The sequence below is a fragment of the Cydia splendana genome, chromosome 15 (genome assembly GCF_910591565.1).
Source record: "Cydia splendana chromosome 15, ilCydSple1.2, whole genome shotgun sequence".
In the NCBI taxonomy this organism is placed as follows: Eukaryota; Metazoa; Arthropoda; class Insecta; order Lepidoptera; family Tortricidae; genus Cydia; species Cydia splendana.
In genome coordinates, this window is record NC_085974.1 from 12024076 (window position 1) to 12047408 (window position 23333).

The 23333-nt window shown below is 37.7% G+C and overlaps 2 protein-coding genes across 2 annotated transcripts; one reads left to right on the plus strand and one right to left on the minus strand.

Annotated features, from left to right (window-relative positions):
* The first annotated feature begins 18203 nt into the window (after positions 1-18203).
* On the plus strand, positions 18204-20406 carry LOC134797650 (ATP-dependent DNA helicase PIF1). Its single transcript, XM_063769991.1, has 3 exons — positions 18204-19035; positions 19124-19287; positions 19373-20406. The coding sequence occupies exons 1-3, from the start codon at positions 18285-18287 to the stop codon at positions 20366-20368; spliced, it is 1911 nt and encodes a 636-aa protein (XP_063626061.1). The 5' UTR covers positions 18204-18284; the 3' UTR covers positions 20369-20406.
* Positions 20407-20537: 131 nt separating this feature from the next.
* LOC134797651 (uncharacterized) lies at positions 20538-22730 on the minus strand. Its single transcript, XM_063769992.1, has 3 exons — positions 22556-22730; positions 22209-22413; positions 20538-21627 (listed from the first exon to the last, which is right to left on the minus strand). The coding sequence occupies exons 1-3, from the start codon at positions 22630-22632 to the stop codon at positions 21223-21225; spliced, it is 687 nt and encodes a 228-aa protein (XP_063626062.1). The 5' UTR covers positions 22633-22730; the 3' UTR covers positions 20538-21222.
* Between the last annotated feature and the right edge of the window lie 603 nt (positions 22731-23333).

The following is a 23333-nucleotide window of genomic DNA, read 5'->3' on the forward strand; positions in this document are numbered from 1 at the left end:
AATATATATGTCAATAACGTATCTATAGTTAGTCAAACCAAATTTGTCAGTATATAAGAACAAAAAATCTATACTCATCCTTTTCGTTTGGGTGCTAGTACTAGTGTAAGACAAAGATAGTATGATTCTCTCTATGTTTGAAATGAGACAGCCCTTTGACAAACTATAAAAACCATTTTTATTCATTCATTTAGAGTTCAACTGATCTTCTATAAATCTGCCTGCATAGAGTACAAACATATATCATATTTCAGTTGAGACCAGAACTTGGTTATTGTATGTAGGTATAGGCTATGTTTAGGCTTTGTGTTTAGTTGTGGTGGTTAGTTTAAGTGTTGCCAGAATGCAGCACTAGCATGTATTGTGAACTATAGAGTAACTTATGGCTTTGCGCCGCGATTCCCACACGAGTGTGGAGCGGGCTAAACAGTTTTTTGTCAACTTTTCACTATGACATTGATGCATCAAGGTGATTTGTTTACAAACGGCCTGCCGCGAAACGCGATAATCGAAAGTTCGTTATCTGCCTCTCCGTCGATATGCAGATAGGCAGATATCGAGTGATAGAGAGGCAGAAATCGAAATTCTTATTTTCGTGTTTTGCAGTAGGTCCTGGGGTTAGTGCTAATAGTAACGCCCCCTACGCAGAATTTTGCGTAATATTCCCTATTTCCTGCCTAAAATTACCCAAAGGCACTAACTACTGAAATAATACAATAAAACTCTTCGTATATTTTATTGTTCTTAAGTATATTAATGACTATGAGTGGTATTCCACCATCCTGTCCAATTTCTTTGTCCAATGTCATTGCGTCTCACTCTCTCATTAAGCTTAATATGAGCCTCAATACACATTGGGCAAAGAAATTGAATATAGATGGAATACCATCCTAAGACGTGGAACGCGTCAGTGGGGCCGCTAAATATCCCAAATAAAAAAATCATCTATGAGCCTCTCTTTCGCACAAATATATATAAGAGCGATAGAGAGGCAAATAGATTAACTAATTCCCACCAGTTCCAGAAAATTACCAGTAGTTCAGTCCTGGGAATTTCCTTCCCAATAGTCTTACTGATAGTAAGATTTCGCGGCTGATACATACATAGAAAACAGCCATGACTCAGGAACAAATATCTGTGTTCATCACACAAATAAATCCCCTTACCGGGATTCGAACCCGGGAGCATCGGCTTCACTAAGGCTTCGGCAGGGTCACTAAGGCCAGACCGGTCGTCAAATGATGATGATGTAGCGAGGGGACTCATGCCATTCGAAAGTACATACTCATCAACCTGTTAATAAAAAAACATTGGCTTCCTGCCAGTTATAATATTACCTTATTATAGTATTCCGTGTTTCCTGCCGTCACCCTGGAACACTCCAAATGCAGCCACTTTTTATGTTCGAACTTTTATGAACATAAAGGTATGGCATGAACAGCATTCATCACGCTACCTAAAAATGTCTATCAAGGACTACTGGGAGTTTTGTTTTACTGGTAAGTCTACTGGGTACAAAGTTCCCAATGGTCTTACTAGTAATTCATGATAGCATAGCATAGCATCTAAACTATCACAAAGTATCAAGCGGGAGGCGATGACTGACGATATTTGCTCCTGGCCCGCGGTCTATAAGGTGGTTCTTCTGTGGAGTATGACACGAATCCCATAGCCTGATCCCTAGGCAGTCTAGGGGTCCTGGTTGCTGCTGCGGACTCTGGAGGTGTTATAAGTTTGGTGTATTTGCCTTGTATTTATTAGAAAACCTAATTCCCCCAATGAGAGTACAATTGGACGGTCGACGCAGTCTTAACAACATTTTGCCATCTTATTGACGTGCATTTTTACATATCAAACAGCAAAAAATTAACTATTATTGAATAGGTATTCATAATCTCCTTAGATGTGGCTGCTACAGTCTTGATTTGCCGAGTGATCATCTGATCATCGCTTTCCGGTTGCAACTTGGTGCCATCGAGGAATGTCCATGGTACATACATGAAAAAAAATTTGTTTATAATACCATTAATTGTATCACAATACCTATTTTAAGTCTATCGCGAACATACATACACACTTTGCAGATCAAACGTAGGTACCTAACTAAGACGACATATCGCCAAACGTGAAATACGCGTCGTTAAGGTGTTCCGTCTGGTCTTCATCAGCAGTTTCACTTCATCAAATGTCACTCACTTTCTTTAATGTAAATGCTTGATTTGTTGGTCATCATCATCATTAGTCGTGTGTAATGTTAGCCTTGCATTTTACAAAACTTACAATCTAGACGAAATTATTAACACCCTAATACCTAACAACTTAAGTTTTTATTCTATCAAACAGGAATTTACTAAGCAGCAATTACTAAGGAATGAGACATGAAAATAGACACTGGTACTATAGGAATAAATTCTTGCAGGATGATCAGTCACAGAGGTAGAAAGACGGACAAAGAAATATGTGGGTCTTACCGATCTTATGATATGACCTCTGTTCCATGGGCTATGCTCGTTTGCCTCCTATTTAAAAAAATGAATACTACTTTACATAGCGCTGTTTTTTGGAAATGCTGTATATAATACATACATAATAGGGGGTTACACAAAAACTTAAAAAATTATACACCGAAACCTTCCTCAAGAATCACTCTATTGATAGGTTAAAACCGCATGACAATCCGTTCAGTAAGTTGTTTTTGAATTTATCGCGAACATACATACACACAAGCAGACAGACGCGGCGGGGGACCTTGTTTTATAAGGTCTAGTGAAATGGAAACGGCTGCATACATACTTATAAGTCACAGGAAATCTGGAATTTACATATTTAAAGTATTATATTGTTATCTTCATCTGCACGGCTTTTTTGTATGAGGGCGTTGAAAGCGCTGGAGTGTTACTTGCGTCCTGGGCGCCCCGCACTTTTAGTTACATGTAAGGAGCAAAGAGAATATAGTCACTGGTACGGAGTGCCTAAAAAAATATTAAATTATTATACATTTGAACTTCTAAACTAAGTAGTGGGGTTACAAAATATACCTACTTTCCAAATTCGTTATCTTATACTTTTTGAGTAAAATAGCTGTGACATATGGACAGACAGACAGACGGACATAATAATATCAATATCCAGTGAGGAAAACGGGAAATATGTTTGTATGGAAAACCGGTCATTCCCTTCCCTCTTAATAGCTTAATATGCTTCGGCACATGATTATACATATTTATTTGTAGGTAAGTACATGCCTATCTTACCTTGAGCAGAGAACCAGACGGTGACTGCTGGATGTTGGTTTCTGAAATCTTGTTTTTGTTTTACCAAACGTTGTTTAATTCTGTCGTGAACGGCTCCGAAAAAGTCTTGGGTCATATGTAAATAAAGCTCTTTACATCATGTTGTGTATTCTCATTTTTCCGAACGTGTCGACCAAAGTGGATGTACGCCCCATTACCTAGAGTATGCAGTAGCCTCTTCATTAGTCATTAAGGCAGCCAGGGCCAATATTTTGATTTTATTATTTCCTTCCATATCCGCTTACTTCCGATCGAACCATTTTTTTCAATCTGATTGACAGTTATTATGACATTTGTCATGAACAGTTAGCTCGGACGTCCCGGTCGGCTCGGATAGTGTTGGGTAGGACTCGAGTCCTTTCAGTCCTCTGCTTGAAGACTACTCAGTTTTTCAGACTCTTATAATTAAGTTAAAACTCGAGTTCTTTTCAACTAGAGAGAGACCCAAGTCTCTTGTAGAGACTTGAGTACTTTTCAGAGGACTCTCGTTTTTTTTACTAAAAATTTCGAAATGCATTGTCTTTATGTATAACTTGTAGATTAGATACATACATAAATCATACACAAACCCTTAATTTCTTTACTGTTATACAGGAAAAACCTATAAAATTGTTTACGGAGTCTTTATTTGGAGGCTCGAGTTCTTTTGAGTTGCTCTTAAAAAAGACTCCAAAGGACTCGACTCGGGAGAAGTTTTTTAAGCGCAGTCTTGTAAAAACGAGCTGTTCTTCAAATTCAGACTCAAAGGACTCGAGTTTCTACAAACACTAGAGGCTCGGACATTGCTCGGACAGCACTAGTGTTAATGTAATAAACTAGTGTCGGGTGGCCCTGACGCCCCGGTCAAGGAACGGCCCGGTCACGGTGGCGCTCCTGACAGCCCCTGTGTCGGCTCGCTCCGGCCCGCCCCGGTCCGGGCACGGCCCGGTCTAGCGTGAGTCATCCTTAAATTGTAGATAGGTAGGTAATTCGTAGGTAAGCCAAAGCGATAATATAGCTTTCCTTTTATCCATAACCTGTGAAAAAGTGCTCAAATATCTGAACTAGCAGGAGGGTATCGAATGGATACCACGCCACCACTGATAGGTATAATCGATCGATTGGAGACGGCACAAGACACAAGTGAGTCTTGTGCCATATTTTGACATTACACTATACCAGGTAACTTTTATAACCAGGTAATAAAGTTTGACCTCAATAGTGCTACACATAATTTCTGAAAATACTCACAAACCAAACCCCACGAACGAAGAAACATTTCATTTACAAACGTTTGCGACACGCGGAATCGATCTCAGGAAGCGGCAGAATTAGCGAATGTCTCTTGTCATCTGTCTCTATCACCTTACATCGAAAAGTTACATATGCATTCCAACTAAAACGCCACTTACGCCTTTTTGGAGTGTTACGTTATCACAGTTGCATATTGCATTTTCTGGAATGCGGGTGGATTGGAGGAATTTAGACGTTAATGTTAGAATCATAGGTAAATCGGTTATGAAGTTCTTTGCATAATTGTAGGTGGTCTATGCGGAACTTTTTGGTGACCCGCCAGCATGTATCTTAACCTAAAATTGTTTTAGAATAGATAATACTATGTATCTACCTACAAGTATAGCTGTAAGAAACATTTTAACAACGGTGACCTAAAAGAACAAGCCTTTTAGAGTTTACAGTGTGCTATATTTTGTGAATGGGGTAGAAAACCTTACTTACTTTTCATTTGTTTAAGGCAAAAAAAACTTACTCGTAGGTAACTAATAGGTGAAATTTTCATTTGTTTGTATTATAATAATAAGGAAGAATTACCGACATGTGAATGAAATTTCGAGGTACCGTACTTAAATGATTTTAACTATAATTCACCATTTTCTATGTTTTCATACTAAACACATATTTATTTTTGATCGATCCTAAACTAAATTGAATCTAGCAGTAGGTAATCGATATTCTAATAACATTAGCAATTAGTACAGCATCGAAGGTTTGTTAGTATTGTTTGTAGTTGGCAGGGCTCCGAACCGCGCCCGCGCAGCTGCTGAAACCAAACGTCGTGTGAACGCCGGACAATGCAGGGTGACGCTGTTGACACCATCGTGCCGTATTTAATGGGACAAATATTTTATTTATAGTCTTGCAAGCCAACTTTGCCAGTAGAAAACTACGGCAAATTTAAAAAATGTAGGCGCGAAGGGTCGATGTCCTATTATTTTTGAAGTGAAAACTTCTTTAGCGGCGCTGGGCACTTTTTGTGATGGGGAAAAAATGTTAAACTCGCGACAGGTCACGTGACGTCTTACATTCGTAAGACGGACACGTGACCTGATCGAAAAACTGTTATAATGTCATTGAGTTTTCACTTCTGCCGGCACTCCCGGAGTGCAACCCGTTTTTTTTATTTTTGCGTCTTTTTCTAAAAGAGTTTCTCAGAGTTGGCTTGCGACTATAACTATTTGTAACATTATTTTTTCTTAATTTGTTTAATTAATCCAGCATTGTATAATTTTTGTTTTTAATTTTTTCTTTGTGAATTTTTCTGAGGGGTGGCCCCTTAAAAATGCTAGACTTGTTTGGTATCATAATATTGCTTCGTCATCGGAGTTACGTAGGTTGGCTAATTAAACCATAATTCGTATATTCGTTAAATTTCCCTAGAGGATGTAAGAATTGTAGAAATCAAACCAAATTTCATCTACTTACCTATACCAAAGCCTATACTTACTTATATCGAAAAATGGAAAGAGATTCAAATTAAATTTTCCCATACGTACCCGCCCTGAACGGTAAAACCTGGGTAAAACACATGTAAATATTCTAGTTACATATAATTAAAGTACATGTTTAGTAAATAAAGATTAGGTATACTAAACAGAAATCACATGTAACAGGTGAACAGTTCTTTTTAGGGTTTCGTACCCAAAGGGTAAAACGGGACCCTATTACTAAGACTCCGCTGTCCGTCCGTCCGTCTGTCACCAGGCGATGCGACGAACCGTGATAGCTAATAGACAGTTGAAATTTTCACAGATGATGTATTTCTGTTGTCGCTATAACAACAAATACTAAAAAGTACGGAACCCTCGGTGGGCGAGTCCGACTCGCACTTGTTCGGTTTTTTTTTGAAGAATGCACAGACTTTAAAATTGAACTTTAATAAAAAAAAACGCTTTTCAACGACGGACGATGAATACGACATTTATAAATAAATACCCCAGCGAGACCGTCCTCATTTTCCCTCCAGCATGGCCAGCCTGCGCGGGCGTCGGCGGCGGTGCGTGAGCGCACACATATGGGCCGCATCTGCGGAGCCCCGACCTGAGCTACGCTACAATCTTACGGATATCTTCCTAGAATGGCGAGAAACGGTCAACAATGTAGAAAATAAATTGCGTGATAAACCTTGCATAATTAATATTGTCTCGCTCTCGGTTATTGGGTAATTGCCTCAGTTTCCGCCCACTTGACGAATTAGCAAATAATACCTACATTTCATTATTAATTTGCTATAATTTTTATGTAGATAGATAAATTGTTTAGATATTAAGGATTGCAATAAGTCCAAATTTGTGCAGCAATGAAGGTTTATATTAAAATTTCGTCAAGTGGACGAAAACTAGAGCCGGACGAAAACTAGCGCAATGGCCCTATTAGGTACCTAATATTAACGTCGTGTAGAACTTGAATCCTCTTCTTCTTCCTCGCGTTATCCCGGCATTTTTGCCACGGCTCATAGGAGCCTGGGGTCCGCTTGACAACTAATCCCATGATTTGACGTAGGCACTAGATTTTAAGAAAGCGACTGCCATCTGACCTTCCAACCCAGAGGGGAAACTAGGCCTTATTGGGATTAGTCCGGTTTCCTCACGATGTTTTCCTTCACCGAAAAGCGACTGACAAATATCAAATGATATTTCGTACATAAGTTCCGAAAAACTCATTGGTACGAGCCGGGGTTTGAACCCGCGACCTCCGGATTGAAAGTCGCACGCTCTTTACCGCTAGAGGCCACCAGCGCTACACAGTGTAGAACTTGAATATTGATTGAAAAGTGCTGTCGCTGATTTGATCATATAAAGTAGGTAGGTACTTGTATACCTAACTCATTTAATATTTTAAACTTTCGCGTTTTGAACACATATTAACTCACATTTATAGGCGGGTCTAACGCGACCACGACCAGTGAAACCTGTGTCGAAACGTCGGTAAATCAAGGTAATTAAATAAAATTTGCGTTCGACCCGTCTATAAATGTGAGTTAATATGTAACTCATTTAACTTCTCTAATTTAACTCATTAACCCTTAATTTGGCACAGTCAAGTATACTTAACACTTACTTTGAAAAAATGTACTTACGTAAATTCCAAGTTTTTAATTTCTATGTATCATTTATATTATAAAGAATAAAGAAAAAAATAAAACCTTACTGGCAACAATGTTACATGTTAGTAGTGAATCAACATAGTAGAAGGTCGACACTGCGTTCTATCCAGGTATTTGTTTATTTTTTTCGATTCTATTACGCGAAATTTTACTGCATATACTATTATTATATTTGATTATTGTATTACGTAATACATACTTTACATATCACACCTATTCGCCAAGTCAAGTTATTTACGTGTAATAAGCAAGCATACACAACTGTTAAGTATTTTTGACAAAACAATACGTACAGTGTATTAGAAATTAAACAACCTGTTAAGCATTTTTAACAAATCTTTATGGTGTGAGATTTCGACCGCGCTTTAATTTGTCAAATTTCACTGCCTACCTTTATATTTTGTCATAATAGAAAAGATTCAATGCTATAGTTTGATTCGCTATATATTTATAGCTTAGTATGCAACAAAGCGAACGCTACTTAATATCAATACACGTTTTTTTATAAAACCCCGTTCAGTTTGGCGTATGGCTATACATTCAAGGAAACTAAATGGAATAGGTAGTTATATTTCATATTTTTTTATTTAATTCAATTCAAATATACTTTATACATGTAGGTGGTATTGTGTATCAATTTTTTTTTCATTCAAAATATTTAAATGCTGCACGTATAAGTAGCGTTGTTGTAACACTGGCATTATATTAAACTCAACCAAACAATGAAAACTATGAAATATCAATGTCATTTCGAAAATCTTTAACCCTATATTGTACTTGCGTTTCGTAGCTAATTCTTTTAGGTCTTTGCTTCGATTTAATGCTAAAAAAATGTTTTCCTTGTCTTTGTTTCGATACCCTTTTTTGGAATTTGTTAAGTATATTTAACACACTAAGTTTGACGAGCGTACGTTTTTGTTAAAAATACTGTACATTCGATTTTCAGGAAATCTTACAGTGAAATATTTTTTAAACATTTTTTAGGACATATTTAAAGGCATAATAATAAATAAATGTGCACAAAAAAGTTAAAATCAAGTTTTTTATTTTCTGCCAAATTAAGGGTTAAGTACCTACCTAAGTTCTAAAATTTGGAGCATCTTTCTGTATGTACCTAAGTGCAGTCGTTTTTGAACTTTTGTAAATATCAGATTCATCCCACTAAAGATGTGTATGTTTTAGTTAATTTAAGGTAGGGTAGACCGGGGTAGTTCAGAATGTATAGGAGCTGAACCAAAACTGTACGTACATATGAAATAGTAGGTTATTGATTTACGTATTTTTAAGGGTAATTGTTAATAAACGGTAAAGATATGGTAGAAAATCCCGTTTTTCGTCAATGATTCTTTGTGGTACAATTGACCCTTCGTGCGGGTCAATAGTACCAAAAATTGGAACGTAAATAAAACCCAAACAATATGTTTATTATATAAAGGTTTATTATTTTAGAGCTTAACTGTAATCAATATTTTCAGTTACATCAGTCTTAAGAAGAAGAATATTTAATAACACTAATTGAGATCAGTGGTTACTTTGAACTCACATTGCTATTAATATCTCACTAAGTAACAATAATATAGTTTAACGATCAAAACCACAGCCACTGATTACTCACAGTATTCTAATTTGACAACAATTTATACTAAAAACTAACAAAATAACGAATTATTCAACAATCTTACTTTCTATATAGTTACTATTGCCCCCTGTTACAATCAACCCCGCCTTAAAAAATACGGTACTGACATTCAAATTTTTTGACCAATAACAATCGACTGCGTTGTAAAGTATATCATATATGTATTATATGGGTCAATTCATAACAGTCAAAATTGACTTCTTAGCTGCGTTAATGCGTGCGTGCGTTATGACAAGTCACACCGCTTGCTTGAGGTTTTTTTTGTTTTTTTTCCAATTCATAAAAAAAATTACGTTTACGTGTCTGATGAGCGAATGCTCTTTAAGGAACCTTAAACTAACATATCTCATTGTAAGATAATCGCTACTCACAATTATGACAAGTGTAACTCAATTCGTCAGTACACTCTTCATGGGCCCACAATTGACAATTATCACATTGCACCCATGTTTCATTGGATCTGCTTATGCTATAAGGCTCACCATAGACTAGGCAATAGTATTCTTCTACAGAATCCTCCTTGTCCTTGCATATTTCCTTTCCTTTTCCGGTCCCTTTCCCCTTGTCTTTTCCCTTGCCTTTTCCCTTTCCTTTTGCTTTTTCCGTCTCATGTTTTTCCTTGCATTTTCCTTTATTTTTGGTTTCTCCTAATGCTTTTTTAATATTTTTGGTAACGTTGTTAAGGGGTCGTTTGTACCGCGGTGTCAATTGTAACGGTACAATTGTCCCCGGTTCACATGGTACTAATGCCCCCGAGTACCCAAAATTACATTTCAATTCCTTTACCTAACTCATCCCCATAATGTGCCACAAAACAAACTTTGATAACTACCTAATCATAATCAAATACCAATCTAACTCTAGGATTATTTAGTTTTGAATAATATGACAAAATATTTCTCGTAAATACTTACTTTGATCACTCGAAAACAAATGGTCTCCGAGCACCTCCGTTCCGCGTCGTAGCGAGCGGCCGACTGGTGAGCGGGTCCAGCAGACAAGTATTGAGCTTTATCGTGTATACCCACATATTCATATTTCGTTGTAATTGTGAAGATAATAACGATGGTACTATTGCCCCGTGGTACTATTGCCCCCGGTCTACCCTACTTGATTGTGTTGTGTGAATGTAAGTAGGTATCTACGCATGCATGTGCTCCCCCGAACAATGTTAACTTAGTTACTTCTAATTCTCATGTAAGTGAATTGTAAATTCTTATGAGAAATAAATTCTTTAAACCCAAAAAGAGTTTAAGGACTTCTTAAATGGATCACAAAACGGAGTGAGTAAGCAAGTACGAATTTGTATCGAACTGACTTTAATTCCTTGCCATTAAATATCCCAACCGATGAAAATAAGTAGATATTTACTTTGAAAGCAGCCGAGTGTTGATACGTTTAGTGTTGGCTTCCGCTGGCATTCAAGTCTCTTCGAATAAAATGTTATTATACCCAATATCCCGCCGGGACGTCTACTATTTCATTTTAATATTGTGCTCTTGCGAAAATCAGTTATGAATTCATATTTGTGAGTAATAAAGTTTTATATGTTTAAGGGAATGGCGATAGGCGTTAGATCCCTCCCTATACCTATAAGCTACTTAATTTCTAATATAGAATCGATTCCCAACGGAATAGAATAGGTGCCTAATATATTTTTTCATCACACTTGCTCGGAAAAGATGTATTTACACGTAGGGCTTGCGGGCGGGAAATTGAACTTTTCGCCCTAGGGCGGAAAAAATCTTTTCCGAGCAAGTGTGATGAAAAACACTTATTTACACGTAGGGCTTGCGGGCGGGAAATTGAAATTTTCGCCCTAGGGCGGAAAAGTGTTTTATACAGAAGTTTGTTTTTATTAATTCTCCTTTTTTTCCTTACAAGTGTGATGAAAAACATTGTGTGTGCCACGGGCGGTAAAGAAATTCCGAACTCGTGAACATTTTAAGCCCTCGCTTCGCGTCGGGCTTAAAATTGACACTCGTTCGTAATTTCTTATTTCCCGCCCTTAATACACAATGTACTATTGTGTCACATTGATCGGATTTTCATGTGGTTTTCACCTAAGATCAATTTTTACACTCTCAGTGATACCTTTAACAATGCACTCACTTGCTTTCTAATACTGCTTTATTAAATTATTCTCTAGATCAGAGCCATCAGAGGTTCTTTATTACCGGTGATAAAGGACTATTTGTCAGATTTCTAACATGAAGTTTTGAGGTAAATAAAAATAATAAAGTATTACTCTATAAACTTTCATTTTTTTGAACACTTAGTTGCTTCCAGAGACCACCAGTGACCCGTACGGATCACCGGTTAAGATCCAATGCTCTAAAGTCTAAATGAACTTCTAATTTCGATCATTAAAAGACGCATGTCAGTTTGCCCTCAGTGCTCACTCAAAGCAAAATGTAACTCATTAAACGGCACTTTGTAGATTAATGTGTGAGCACCTACTTACAGCACGATTGACTGATGACCTCATGTATCGCCTGGCATCGAGGAATGGTTTCTGTCACAGCGTGCTTCTGAAATATTGCATATTTCTACATCTACTACATATATTATATTAAACCTCACATTCAAATATGACCTTTATGTTTAACATGGTAAAGTAAATTTTGATGTAATAAAAGTAAATCATTATACGAGCTTGCGTAAGTTAAAGTTGTAATGAAATTCGTGTACGGGAGGCGTTACGTTAGGGACAGAGAAAATGTAATAATAGAGACTGTAAATTCCTTTTAGAGTCGGGCTCCTGGCTCCTCCTTAAAGATGGTGTCACCACGCGCCACAAATCGATGATGTGGCTTCAAATGTAGCAACGGTGAAACTATATGTCGGTATTAACCTATCGATATTCGGATATATTACGTACTCGTATAATAAGCGACCCGCCCCGCCTTCGCACGGGTAGAACCTTAACAAATTATACACCTAAACCTTCCTCAAGTGAAGTAGTTTTTGAGTTTATCGCGCACATACATACATACAAACAGACGCGGCGGGGGAGGGAGTTTGTTTTACAAGGTGTAGTGATTTCGGTGTGTGTAGGTATCGTTTGCCGAAATATTACTACTTCTCCGAATAGCGTACATCGTTTTTCGTAAAATACATCGTTTAGAAGCTATTATTTTATGAACCTTTGTTGATTCGATTCGGAGGTTTTACAAGAAATACGTTTTAATCGATGAAATGATACATCGAACTAACTATAATATATAACATTAATAACCGTAATTGATCCCTCACTCATGGAACAAAAACAAAAGATACATTTATTTAAACAATATGCTATTTCTGCTGTAATTATGAGTAACGAAACTTGGTAACATTCAGCCGGGCTAGCACATGATTGGCGCGACAGTATCTCGCGGCGAGATAGACTACCCCCGTCCCTCTTTTGTTAACATAGAAAAAAGATGGGTAGTCTATCTCGCCGCGCCAATCATGTGCTTGGCCTACAGATTAGCATACAAATTTAACAAACGTACGTATTTGCATATCAAAACTAAAGGAGAACAAAACGTTTTGTTTTATATAGTTAAATAATTTTATTTTTAATTTTAATGTAATTTTGGAAAAGACGTGTACTTATGTATTTAGAAAAATATACCTACCATAGTCTAATAAAACATGGTCTTCCATTCCCAGAGTGACACGGGGCTACGTCACAACAACATGGCCGCTATATATAGCGCTATCGCATATTATCATATAGCGCTGTCGCATGATGACGTAAGCCCGTGTCAGTTAGGTGACCTAGAAAAGACGGGAATGGAGTACCAGGCGGAGTATATTATTATACCATGATACCTACCTGAAAAAAATTGTGAACGTATTTTTGGACCACGCTATAAATAACTAGCAGTTTTTATGTTTTAAATATTTAACTAGCAGTTTTAATTTTTTTCGAGTCTCTAGTTAGGAGATTCTGCACAGAGGGGCTCTGAAACGATAATAACACTGTCTTGTCCGTCTGTCCGCGGATCACGTTACTTAGCATTAACTGCGGGTTATTTAGGAATGGGCTTGCTAACGTTGAATACCAAACCGAAATTTATTATAGACTATTATAGTAGGTCAATATACATGTCTCTCTGTCAGGCTATAGAAAAAGATAGCTAAGTATATAAATTAATTTAAAGAAAACCGACTTTATGCACAAATTAAGTACCTAACTACATAGTATAAAATGTCAAAATTCTTCGGTCATTTCAGTAAGGTGTATTCGGGTAATACCGAATGTCGGATAATTCCGAAATTCAGATGAAAATCACCCTTAATTCCATCATAATAAAAGTCTCTTTTCGGAATTATCCGACAGTTTTTGACATTCGGAATTACCCGAGTAAACCTTACATAGTTTCACTTCATTAAATTGACGATTGACAGCGGACCGGCTAAATGGTCGTTTCTGAGAACAAATTCACGAGTTACGTCAGCAAAACTATCCTTAGCACCCCTGCATAGAGATATGTATGCAGGGGTGCTATGCTAATAACTTTGCTGACTCTCAATACTTATGGCTCCTCTACACGATGGGCCAGCGCCGGCCACTCCAAGGGACGCATTTATGCGTTAGAGGGAGCAAGTGATATTGCTATCTCATTCTACCGCATGGCTGCGTCCCTTGGAGTTGCCGGCGCTGGCCCATCGTGTAGAGGAGCCATTAGATATTTCGCGAAAAAATACCGCCTCCTGAAATTCACTTAGGTAGTTTTGTGCGGTAAAAAAGTTTTCTACCCGGTTTTTTGCCGGAACCCCAATAAAACGACACGACATAAAACTTCCTTGAAGCATTATAGAACGCTTCTCTAGATTAATGAAGGCAAAAAGGGACAGGATCCTTATGCACCTATATTTTTTGCGTGTATTAGCTTTTCGTAGGTAAAGTTTACGTCTCTATCCACATGCATAATAGTGCGTTTCAGTTCAGTAGGTAGGTATTAATGAAGTAGGTACTCTAAGTAGATAGTATAGTACTTATTATGTATGTACTATGTACTACCTATGCATACATAATTATGTAAGAATCCGTGTCAGTCCGTGTATATAGGTACTTGGTGGGCAATCCGGAACTTATTTGGCCAGCTCACAATATCTGGTATTAGGGTAAGCCGAAGAGACTCGAGTTCTATGGCCTGATGGCCTCTCGCTCCACCACGGTGACCCGGTAAGTATGTCAATTTATTGTTAACGTCGTACCTACTCCAGTCTATATGCTAAATAAAGGACACCTAGATATTTTAGCTGATTCAAGAACTGAACAACCGACCGATCATAAACCAATGTTAAAAGTGGGTTAAACAGCATTGCGCTACCTAATCACTTTATTTAAATAAGCTAATAAATTAGCAAAGTTAAATAACAATGCAACTAAGTACAATTACACCCGTATGTAGGTAAAAAGTGTTTTGAAACACATAATGAGCTATTTCTGTTTAGTTCTGACAGTGTGTTTATCTTTAGCCGCGCTTTACGATCCGCCGATGAGTTATTAGCCGTCCCGCCTGACAGCCTGTCTCCGGGAATGAAATAAAATGGAAATAAATACGAAATTTGTACTGTTTTATTGATCCATTAGCGAGAACTGTGCCTACCACGCGTAGTGTAAGTATTAGGATTTGTGGACGTAGTAAATGTAGGTTTGAAATGAATGCACTAATTGTTTCTAGGTAATAATTGGCTGGACTAGATGGCAGGTAGGTAGTTATTAATTCCGCTGTTGCTTTGCACTTATAGGCATAAGTAAACATAAACTTCAAATTAAATTATTTATTTAGAATGTGAATAATGAATGTCATATCTATCCAATCAACCCCCAAACAAAATTAATTTACATAGTTGGGAAATAGAAAGTTGCGGTCATAGCTGCGGTAGAGTTAGAATAAGTACTCTACTTATAATAAACTTTAAATACAAGTATCAAATATAATAAATACCAATTTTAAAAGTACATGCAACTTAGGTAGGTAAGCTAAAAATATTTTTCATCACACTTGCTCGGAAAAGATGTATTTACACGTAGGGCTTGCGGGCGGGAAATTGAATTTTTCGCCCTAGGGCGGAAAAAATCTTTTCCGAGCAAGTGTGATGAAAAACACTTATTTACACGTAGGGCTTGCGGGCGGGAAATTGAAATTTTCGCCCTAGGGCGGAAAAGTGTTTTATACAGAAGTTTGTTTTTATTAATTCTCCTTTTTTTCCTTACAAGTGTGATGAAAAACATTGTGTGTGCCACGGGCGGTAAAGAAATTCCGAACTCGTGAACATTTTAAGCCCTCGCTTCGCGTCGGGCTTAAAATTGACACTCGTTCGTAATTTCTTATTTCCCGCCCTTAATACACAATGTACTATTACAGTACATAATATGGTGATACTTTACCGCCCTAGGGCCCGCCCTAAGATGGGGCCTTATATAATTCGCAACTCGCAACAATTGTTTCAATTTATCGCCACTCGTTGCGAATTTCCCATTTTTCGCACTTGTATCGTAATTAATGTACTTACCTACTAGTTACTATATTACCTATTTTAATGTGAGCCTCCTCGGATCCCCTGGTGGGAAGTAGCTGACTTAAACCGGGCGAATATTGCACGTGCCCACAGGCTTCGGTCCGGTCACATTCCATTAAATAAGTTTGCTCATCTGATGGGGAAAGCAGAGTCGCCCAACTGCGATATCTGCGGCTCCGTCGAAGATGTACAGCACTTCTTAATGGAATGTGTCCGGACTCGAGTCAAGAGGGCACAATTATTTGAAGCTGGGGACTATAAAGAAATTGATGTTGGGGTTTTTCAGTCGATTTTGGCGGAACCCCTGGCTAAAACTGCAAAATTAGTGTACCATTTTTTTGATAACTAGTATAACATTTATTGAAACTCATATAATGTAGAGGCCCAACGGAGTCGACATGTCCCGTTTGATAAAGGTTCCTTTTAAAATACGTAGATAAAAAAAAATAAAAAAAACCTATTTTACGAACTGTGTATTATATTTGCATGTTTTCTGTGTATTGTGATGTAGTTTATGTTAAGGCCCCAGTACACAATGGGCCATCGCCGGCCACTCCAAGGGACGCAGCCATGCGGTAGAATGAGATGGCAATATCACTTGCTCCCTCTAACGCATAAATGCGTCCCTTGGAGTGGCCGGCGATGGTCCATTGTGTACTGGGGCCTTTATAGCACATTACGATATTTTTACTCGCACATAGGTACAGTCAGCAGCAATAGTTGCTAAGCGGGCGAGGGTTCAAAATTATCTTGACGCGGACTTTATTGTTAAGCCCGCTCCACACTCGTGCGCGAATCGCGGCGCGAAGCCGCGAACGCGAGTCTGGAGTCGATTTCGCATATCAGCGAACTAGACTCCACACTCGCGTTCGCGGCTTCGCCCGCGATTCACGCGCATAGTCTGGAGGGGGCTTTTAGAGAATAATAGTGCGTCAAGGTAATTTTGAACACCTCGCCCGCTTAGCAACTTCTGCTGCTGACTGTACCTACTGTAGGTGTATTAAAATTTTGACTTTTGTTTCGCGAGCGTTCCTTTGTACTTACATTTAGCCCCCATTGCCACGGGCGCTTTTACAACGCGCGTTAAAAAAGCGTTTGAATGACACAAATGGATACATGTGTATTTATTCACACGATAGCGGTGGCGCTTTTTATCAAGCGTTGTTGGATTTTCGACTTTAAGCCTTGGTCATTAAATCGAATTTAGAGTGCGGACAGATTCAAGCGCTTTTACAACGCGTGTTAAAAAAGCGTTTGAATGACACAAAATGGATACATGTGTATTTATTTACACGACGGCGGTGGCGCTTTTTATCAAGCGTTGTTGAATTTTTGACTTTAAGCCTTGGTCGTTAAAGCGTGCGGACGAATTCAAGCATTTCAAGCGCTTTTATAACGCGCGTTGAAATAGCGCTCGTCGATGGGGCCTTTAGGCCCCATTCGCACGACAGCTTAAAAAGCGTTGCGTTAAAACCCGACGTTGGCGCTTTTTTACCGTTACCAATATTTGTGTTCATATGAACGCTTAAAAATCACTTGTGAGTCGTACTGCCACGTACGCATCTCAGCAAAGCCATACTTTATTTGCTATTACGACGTATTATTTGAATATAGCTTGAATATTTCAGGAATTTGTAAGCATAAGTTGACATTTTTAAGGTGAAACTAATAACAATCTTGACGATTGACACCAAAAATTGACACTTGACAGCCAACTGACAGCAGCGCCGGCGCTTTTTTAACGCTTGTGAGAACAGATACACGGAGTTCCGTATGCTCTATTCATTTTGACGCCAACGCTCAACGCCGAAAATCGAACAGTGCTCGATAAAAAAGCGCCGCGCTTAAAAACCGCCTTCGTGTGAATACATACATGGTTATCCATTTGCGTCATTCAAACGCTTTTTCAACGCGCGTTGAAAAAGCTGCCGTGCGAACGGGGCCTTAAATTTAAAGCCTCCTCCACACTCGTGCGCGAATCGCGGCACTAAGCCGCGAATGCGAGTGTGGAGTCGATTTTCGCAGACAGCGAAATCGACTCCACACTCGCGTTCGCGGCTTCGCCCGGGATTCACGCGCATAGTCTGGAGGGGGCTATAAACCCAAATTTCTACAGTCCGAATTAGACCAAACTAGAGTAGTATTATTTTTTCATTTTAATCATAACTTCCACTTGTAATAAATATTAATCTGCGTATTCAATCTTTCTCATTTATAGTTATTTATTTTAAAGTATTGTTGATATGTGAGATAAAATAGTACTAACTGCAGAAATGTAATTTGGACCGTTGTAGGGTTAATGACCCAGTTGGCGTCTGTCACCTGCCAGGCCGTTATCTGTCAAAGCAAATTGCGGCGGCGGCGCTACGTTTGTGCATTCTTGCAGTTTCTTTATTTTAAATTCAAAATTTATGAGATAAAAACATTAGTTTGAATCGCAAGTTTAACCATGGAGGGTGGAGATTCGTTTTTGTCTTGTGCAACAACATTAGAATGGACGACCCCTCAGGGATCCATATTGAAAAAGGTCAACTACAGAACTGCATCTCTTCGACTTATTCGTAATGAATTCCGAGAAATGTATATGGAAATATCAAGTGAAAAACACGCAGCCATTCGACTGGCATTAAAAGGAATAAACGTGTTCAAGAAGTTCATGGCTGAAGGCAAGGCAAGTGTAAAGTTCCAAGAGGCGGGATGCACGCTCTTTATATCCAACGCGCCGCCAACAAATCTCGTGTCATTTTTAAGGACCATTTTTGTTAAGATGACTGGAGATAAGGAAGCATCGTCAACGACTCCGTCTAAACAATCTATGAGAGCTAAGTTGCTCAGTGGGAAAGCACAGTCTTTTGAGGAAATAAGTCCTATAACCGTAGCTGATATACACAATGCTAAAAGTAAAATTCCAAAGTCGACTACAACCACACCTTCTCCTCCTTCTAAAAAGCGAAAGCATGATGAACCCACAAGGGGCCCTGCACCCAAAAAATTGTATTCTCCATCACCTCTTACAACAACAAGTTCTTTGAATCCAGAGCAGCAGAGAGTACTAGAAGCTTGTCTTGGGGGGAAGAATGTGTTTTTCACAGGATCTGCGGGAACTGGCAAAAGCTTTTTGCTAAAACGAATTGTAGCAGCATTACCTCCTGATGTCACAATAGCCACTGCCTCTACTGGAGTTGCTGCTTGCCATGTTGGTGAGTAAAATTACTAAAAATGCGAAGTTTTATTAATTCATAATTGACATTGTTTAGAACAGTATAATAATATTTATTGCTATTTCAGGTGGGACAACACTTCATGCATTTGCTGGTATAGGAGATGGAAGCGGGTCCATTGAACACTTGTGTGAGAAAGCAATGAAACTGCCACTTGTTGCACAAAAGTGGAGAAAGTGTAAACATTTAATCATTGATGAAATATCCATGGTTGATGGTGCGTTCTTTGAGGTAATTAGTGTAACATTTATTTTCATTATTATCATTGTTAATTTTTGTATTATGTTAACATTATATTGTCCTTTCAAATTTACAGAAATTAGAAACAGTAGCAAGACATGTTAGAAGAAATGATAAACCTTTTGGAGGGATACAGCTCATACTGTGTGGAGATTTCCTACAATTACCACCAGTAGTTGACAAGGGGCAGACAGGAAAGAGATTCTGTTTCCAAACAGCCTGCTGGGATGAATGTATACAGCTGTGTTATGAACTAAAGCAAGTTCACAGACAAAAGGATCAAGAATTTATATCCATATTAAATAGTATAAGAATAGGGAGAGTGACTAAAGAGATAAGTGACAGGCTTGTAGGCACTGCTAGACAAAAGATTGAAAGTGATGGAATTTTAGCAACAAGACTGTGCTCTCACACAAATGACTCTAAAATGATAAATAACTCTAAATTGCAAGATTTGGAAGGTGAAGAAAAAGTGTTTACATCTCAAGATAGTGATAATGCTAGTAAAACACTAGACATGCAAACTATAGCTCCATCAAAATTGGTCTTAAAAATAGGAGCACAAGTAATGTTGCTCAAAAATATAAATGTCAATTCAGGTTTAGTAAATGGAGCCAGAGGAGTTGTAGTTAGATTTGAAGAAGGATATCCTGTTGTAAGATTTAAGAATAAAAAAGAGTATACAGCCAGGTCTGAGCGTTGGTATGTGAAGAATGCTAGTGGAAATCTGCTGTGCAGAAGACAAATTCCATTGAATTTAGCTTGGGCATTTTCAATACACAAATCACAAGGTCTAACTTTAGATTGCGTGGAAATGTCTCTATCAAAGATTTTTGAAGCTGGACAGGCTTATGTAGCTCTTAGTAGGGCGCAGAGTTTAGACACGTTGCGAGTATTAGACTTTGATTCCAGGCATGTGTGGGCTGACACCAGTGTGCTTGAGTTCTACCAAAAATTCAGGCGCCGTTTGCAACAAATGGAAGTTGTGCCACTTGGTAGACCCCTGGCTGACAAAACTAACAAAAAATTAAAATTAAGAGAAATTCTTGAGAAACAAATGAGAAGGAAATAGTTTTATTTTATTAGTGGCAATTTTAATATTGATTTAAGACTGAAGCTAAGGAGTTTTAAATAAAATGAGTTCAATAATTATCTGTGTGTTTATTTATCTCAGTCATAGTACAAATTAGGGATGCAGACTTTATAAAGAATACTTAACAAAATTAGATAAAGGACAATGCGTAATTTTGGTCCATATCCTCAATACTTATGAAACCTATGCCAAATGATAGCTTCAATGCTATCATTTATTTCATATTATGACAGTTAAGTCGAAGTCGCGCGCCAACATGGTCTTTTTTATGTTATATAAATAGAACGCAGTACGGCAACGGTTTCACCATAGTATGGTTTATTATAATAGAAAGAAAACAACACGTTATGCATTTTATATTTCTATATTGTGGGTAGTGGGTTTTAATCCACCGGCACTTCATCTAGACGATTTAATTGTAGATATTTAATATTGTAGGTAGGAAGATACCTATATAATACCTATGTTATTTTTTGATTAATATAAATACAATGATAATAAAATGCATAACGTGTCGTTTTCTTTCTATTATAATAAAACATACTATGGTGAAACCGTTGCCTTACTGGGTTCTATTTATATAAAAAAGACCATGTTGGCCCGCAACTTCGACTTAACTGTCATAGTATGAAATAAATGATAGCATTGAAGCTATCATTTGGCATAGGTTTCATAAGTATTGAGGATATGGACCAGACTCCATACTAAAGTGCCCATGGTCCTTTGTTTGTAATATTTAATGCAAAATGAAAACATTCTTCACTTTATGAAATAACTGGAACATTCAGTCTGTCTAGTGCGTAAAGTATAAAAAAAATGTAATTATTACTGTATTACCGAGACTCCACAGCAGTCAGTATTTCAACCTGTTCTTCCAAAGTGGCTTGTTTCTCTTGTAAGCATTTAATAACATACTTATAGTTCTCAATGCTGTGTTCCATATCTTTTCGGCCTGATTTAGTATCAGTCATACTCTTCTGTAGAACTTCAAGGTTTTTATTATTTTTCACAACTGCCTCGGTCAGCATATTATTCAAATATTCTTGTTTCTTGATCAATACCCACAGCTTAGCTTCCATTGGGGCATCAGGCTTACATTTCAAGTCATCATAGACAAATTCACTCAAGTTAATGGGCTCTTTCATTCGAACTAGAGTTAACTTGACGTCAGACATGAGTTCGGCCTGTGTCATCCTGCTGAGAGCCTTATCCAACTTAGAGCTTGAAGTGTTAGGATTCTGCAACATTAGTATCAGGTAAAAAACAAGTATTATTACATGAATACAATTCAAAAACCCATCAAAAATTTACAGCTAGGGCATAATGCTGCAGGACAGGTTTTGTACATATTAGTTATTTGCTAAAAAAATAATATACCTACTTTGTTCATAAGTATGATCTTAGCATTTATTAGCATATTTATTTTCCATACTATGTTTTACTATTATCAATGTATCATAATCTGGCAATAAAGATATTTTTAATTTGATTTTGAGATAACTGAGGGTGGTATTCCATCTGTCCAGTGTCAGTGCGTCTCACTCTCTCATAAAAGCAAAATGTGAGACGCAATACACATTGGACAAAGAAATTGGATAGGTGGAATACCACCCTGACCCATGCATAGAATTTTGCAGAGGGGGATCAACTATCTCTGCAACTGACTATTGATTTCCTAATTTATAAGATTCATCATCATCATCATCATCCTGTCCTAGCCGGTTTCGGCCTCGGCGACTGGGTATTCACTGTCTAGTGAGAGCGACGATCGTGAGCTCTCAGGTGGCTGACGTAGCCTATTTATGAAGATTATATTTACCTTAACAATAGTCTTAGAAGCTGTATCTGGTCCCATTGCTGGGAACAGTGTAGGTATGGCGTTTGGTTTAAGTTTTCTTTGGGCATCAAAGTATTTATTCTCAAAATGTTTTGAACAAATTCTACTTTTCGCCCAATCCAGTATAGTACATCTATTCTTCAAAATTTGTAACCACCTGTTCCTCATTTCCAGTGAAGTTGGACATCTGAAATCGAGAAAGGTTGGAAGAAAATAAATTAATTCTAGTATTTTAGGTTATGTTTAGTTACAACCTTTATAACAATCACAGTATTTATTCATTTATTATTTATGTTATTTACAGCCAGTAAATCAAGAATTTAACTTACGGATGGAAGTTTGTGGCGAGACCTTTGTTGAAATGTGTTGTTTTGCAGCCTTTCACCACGCAGTTACCTGGAGCCATTTTGCCGAGGATTTATTTATTGGTATAGCACCGTAGTTACAACACAGTACGACAGTAATTGCTGTTTATTAATAGTATTAATTTTTAAATACAAACAAGCCGACTCGACTGTTGAGCGTTGAGCTGTTGACATTCAAGACAAGTCAAGTTGACAGTGACAGTTTGAGTGAAATTGTTCTTTTACTATTCGGTAACATATGACTTAGGAATTTGGACATACAGCCGAGCAAATATAGTCTGGCAAACCAAATTTCTCAATAAATAATAGCACCAACTGTAAACAATTCGATTATACGAATTTCGTATCCAATTCTACGATCTGGCAGCCCTGGTTATGTATAATATTTTATTTGCAGCTAGTATGGGACCACATAAGGTGTTTTTAAGCCCAATCAAAACGGAACTCTCAAATTGCCAATTTGATCACAAATCGAAATGAGCAAAATTGAATAAGTACTGAGTATTATATTCTGTTGGGATTGGTGAGCCAATGTCCTTGAATTTCATTTTCAGAATCAGATTGTGCGAAAAATTGAGTAGGTAGAGTCGCAAAATAGTCTGCATGGCATTAACAAATACAAAGTGTGACAATTTTGAATAATTTTACGGTTTAGACTCACTTGTTTTTAGTCACTCGCGCGACATGACAAGTGAGTCTAAACCGGAAAATTATTCAATGTTAGTATGTCTCACAACAGTTT

Bases quoted from the DNA above. Each gene is read 5' to 3' on its own strand.
- LOC134797650 (XM_063769991.1), top strand. From the start codon at position 18,285: ATGGAGGGTGGAGATTCGTTTTTGTCTTGTGCAACAACATTAGAATGG. The intron at 19,036-19,123 runs GTGAGTAAAATT...TTGCTATTTCAG, and splicing joins AGTTGCTGCTTGCCATGTTG to GTGGGACAACACTTCATGCA. The intron at 19,288-19,372 runs GTAATTAGTGTA...TCAAATTTACAG, and splicing joins TTGATGGTGCGTTCTTTGAG to AAATTAGAAACAGTAGCAAG.
- LOC134797651 (XM_063769992.1), bottom strand. From the start codon at position 22,632: ATGGCTCCAGGTAACTGCGTGGTGAAAGGCTGCAAAACAACACATTTC. The intron at 22,414-22,555 runs GTAAGTTAAATT...TCTCGATTTCAG, and splicing joins CTCGCCACAAACTTCCATCC to ATGTCCAACTTCACTGGAAA. The intron at 21,628-22,208 runs GTAAATATAATC...CTAATGTTGCAG, and splicing joins CTTCTAAGACTATTGTTAAG to AATCCTAACACTTCAAGCTC.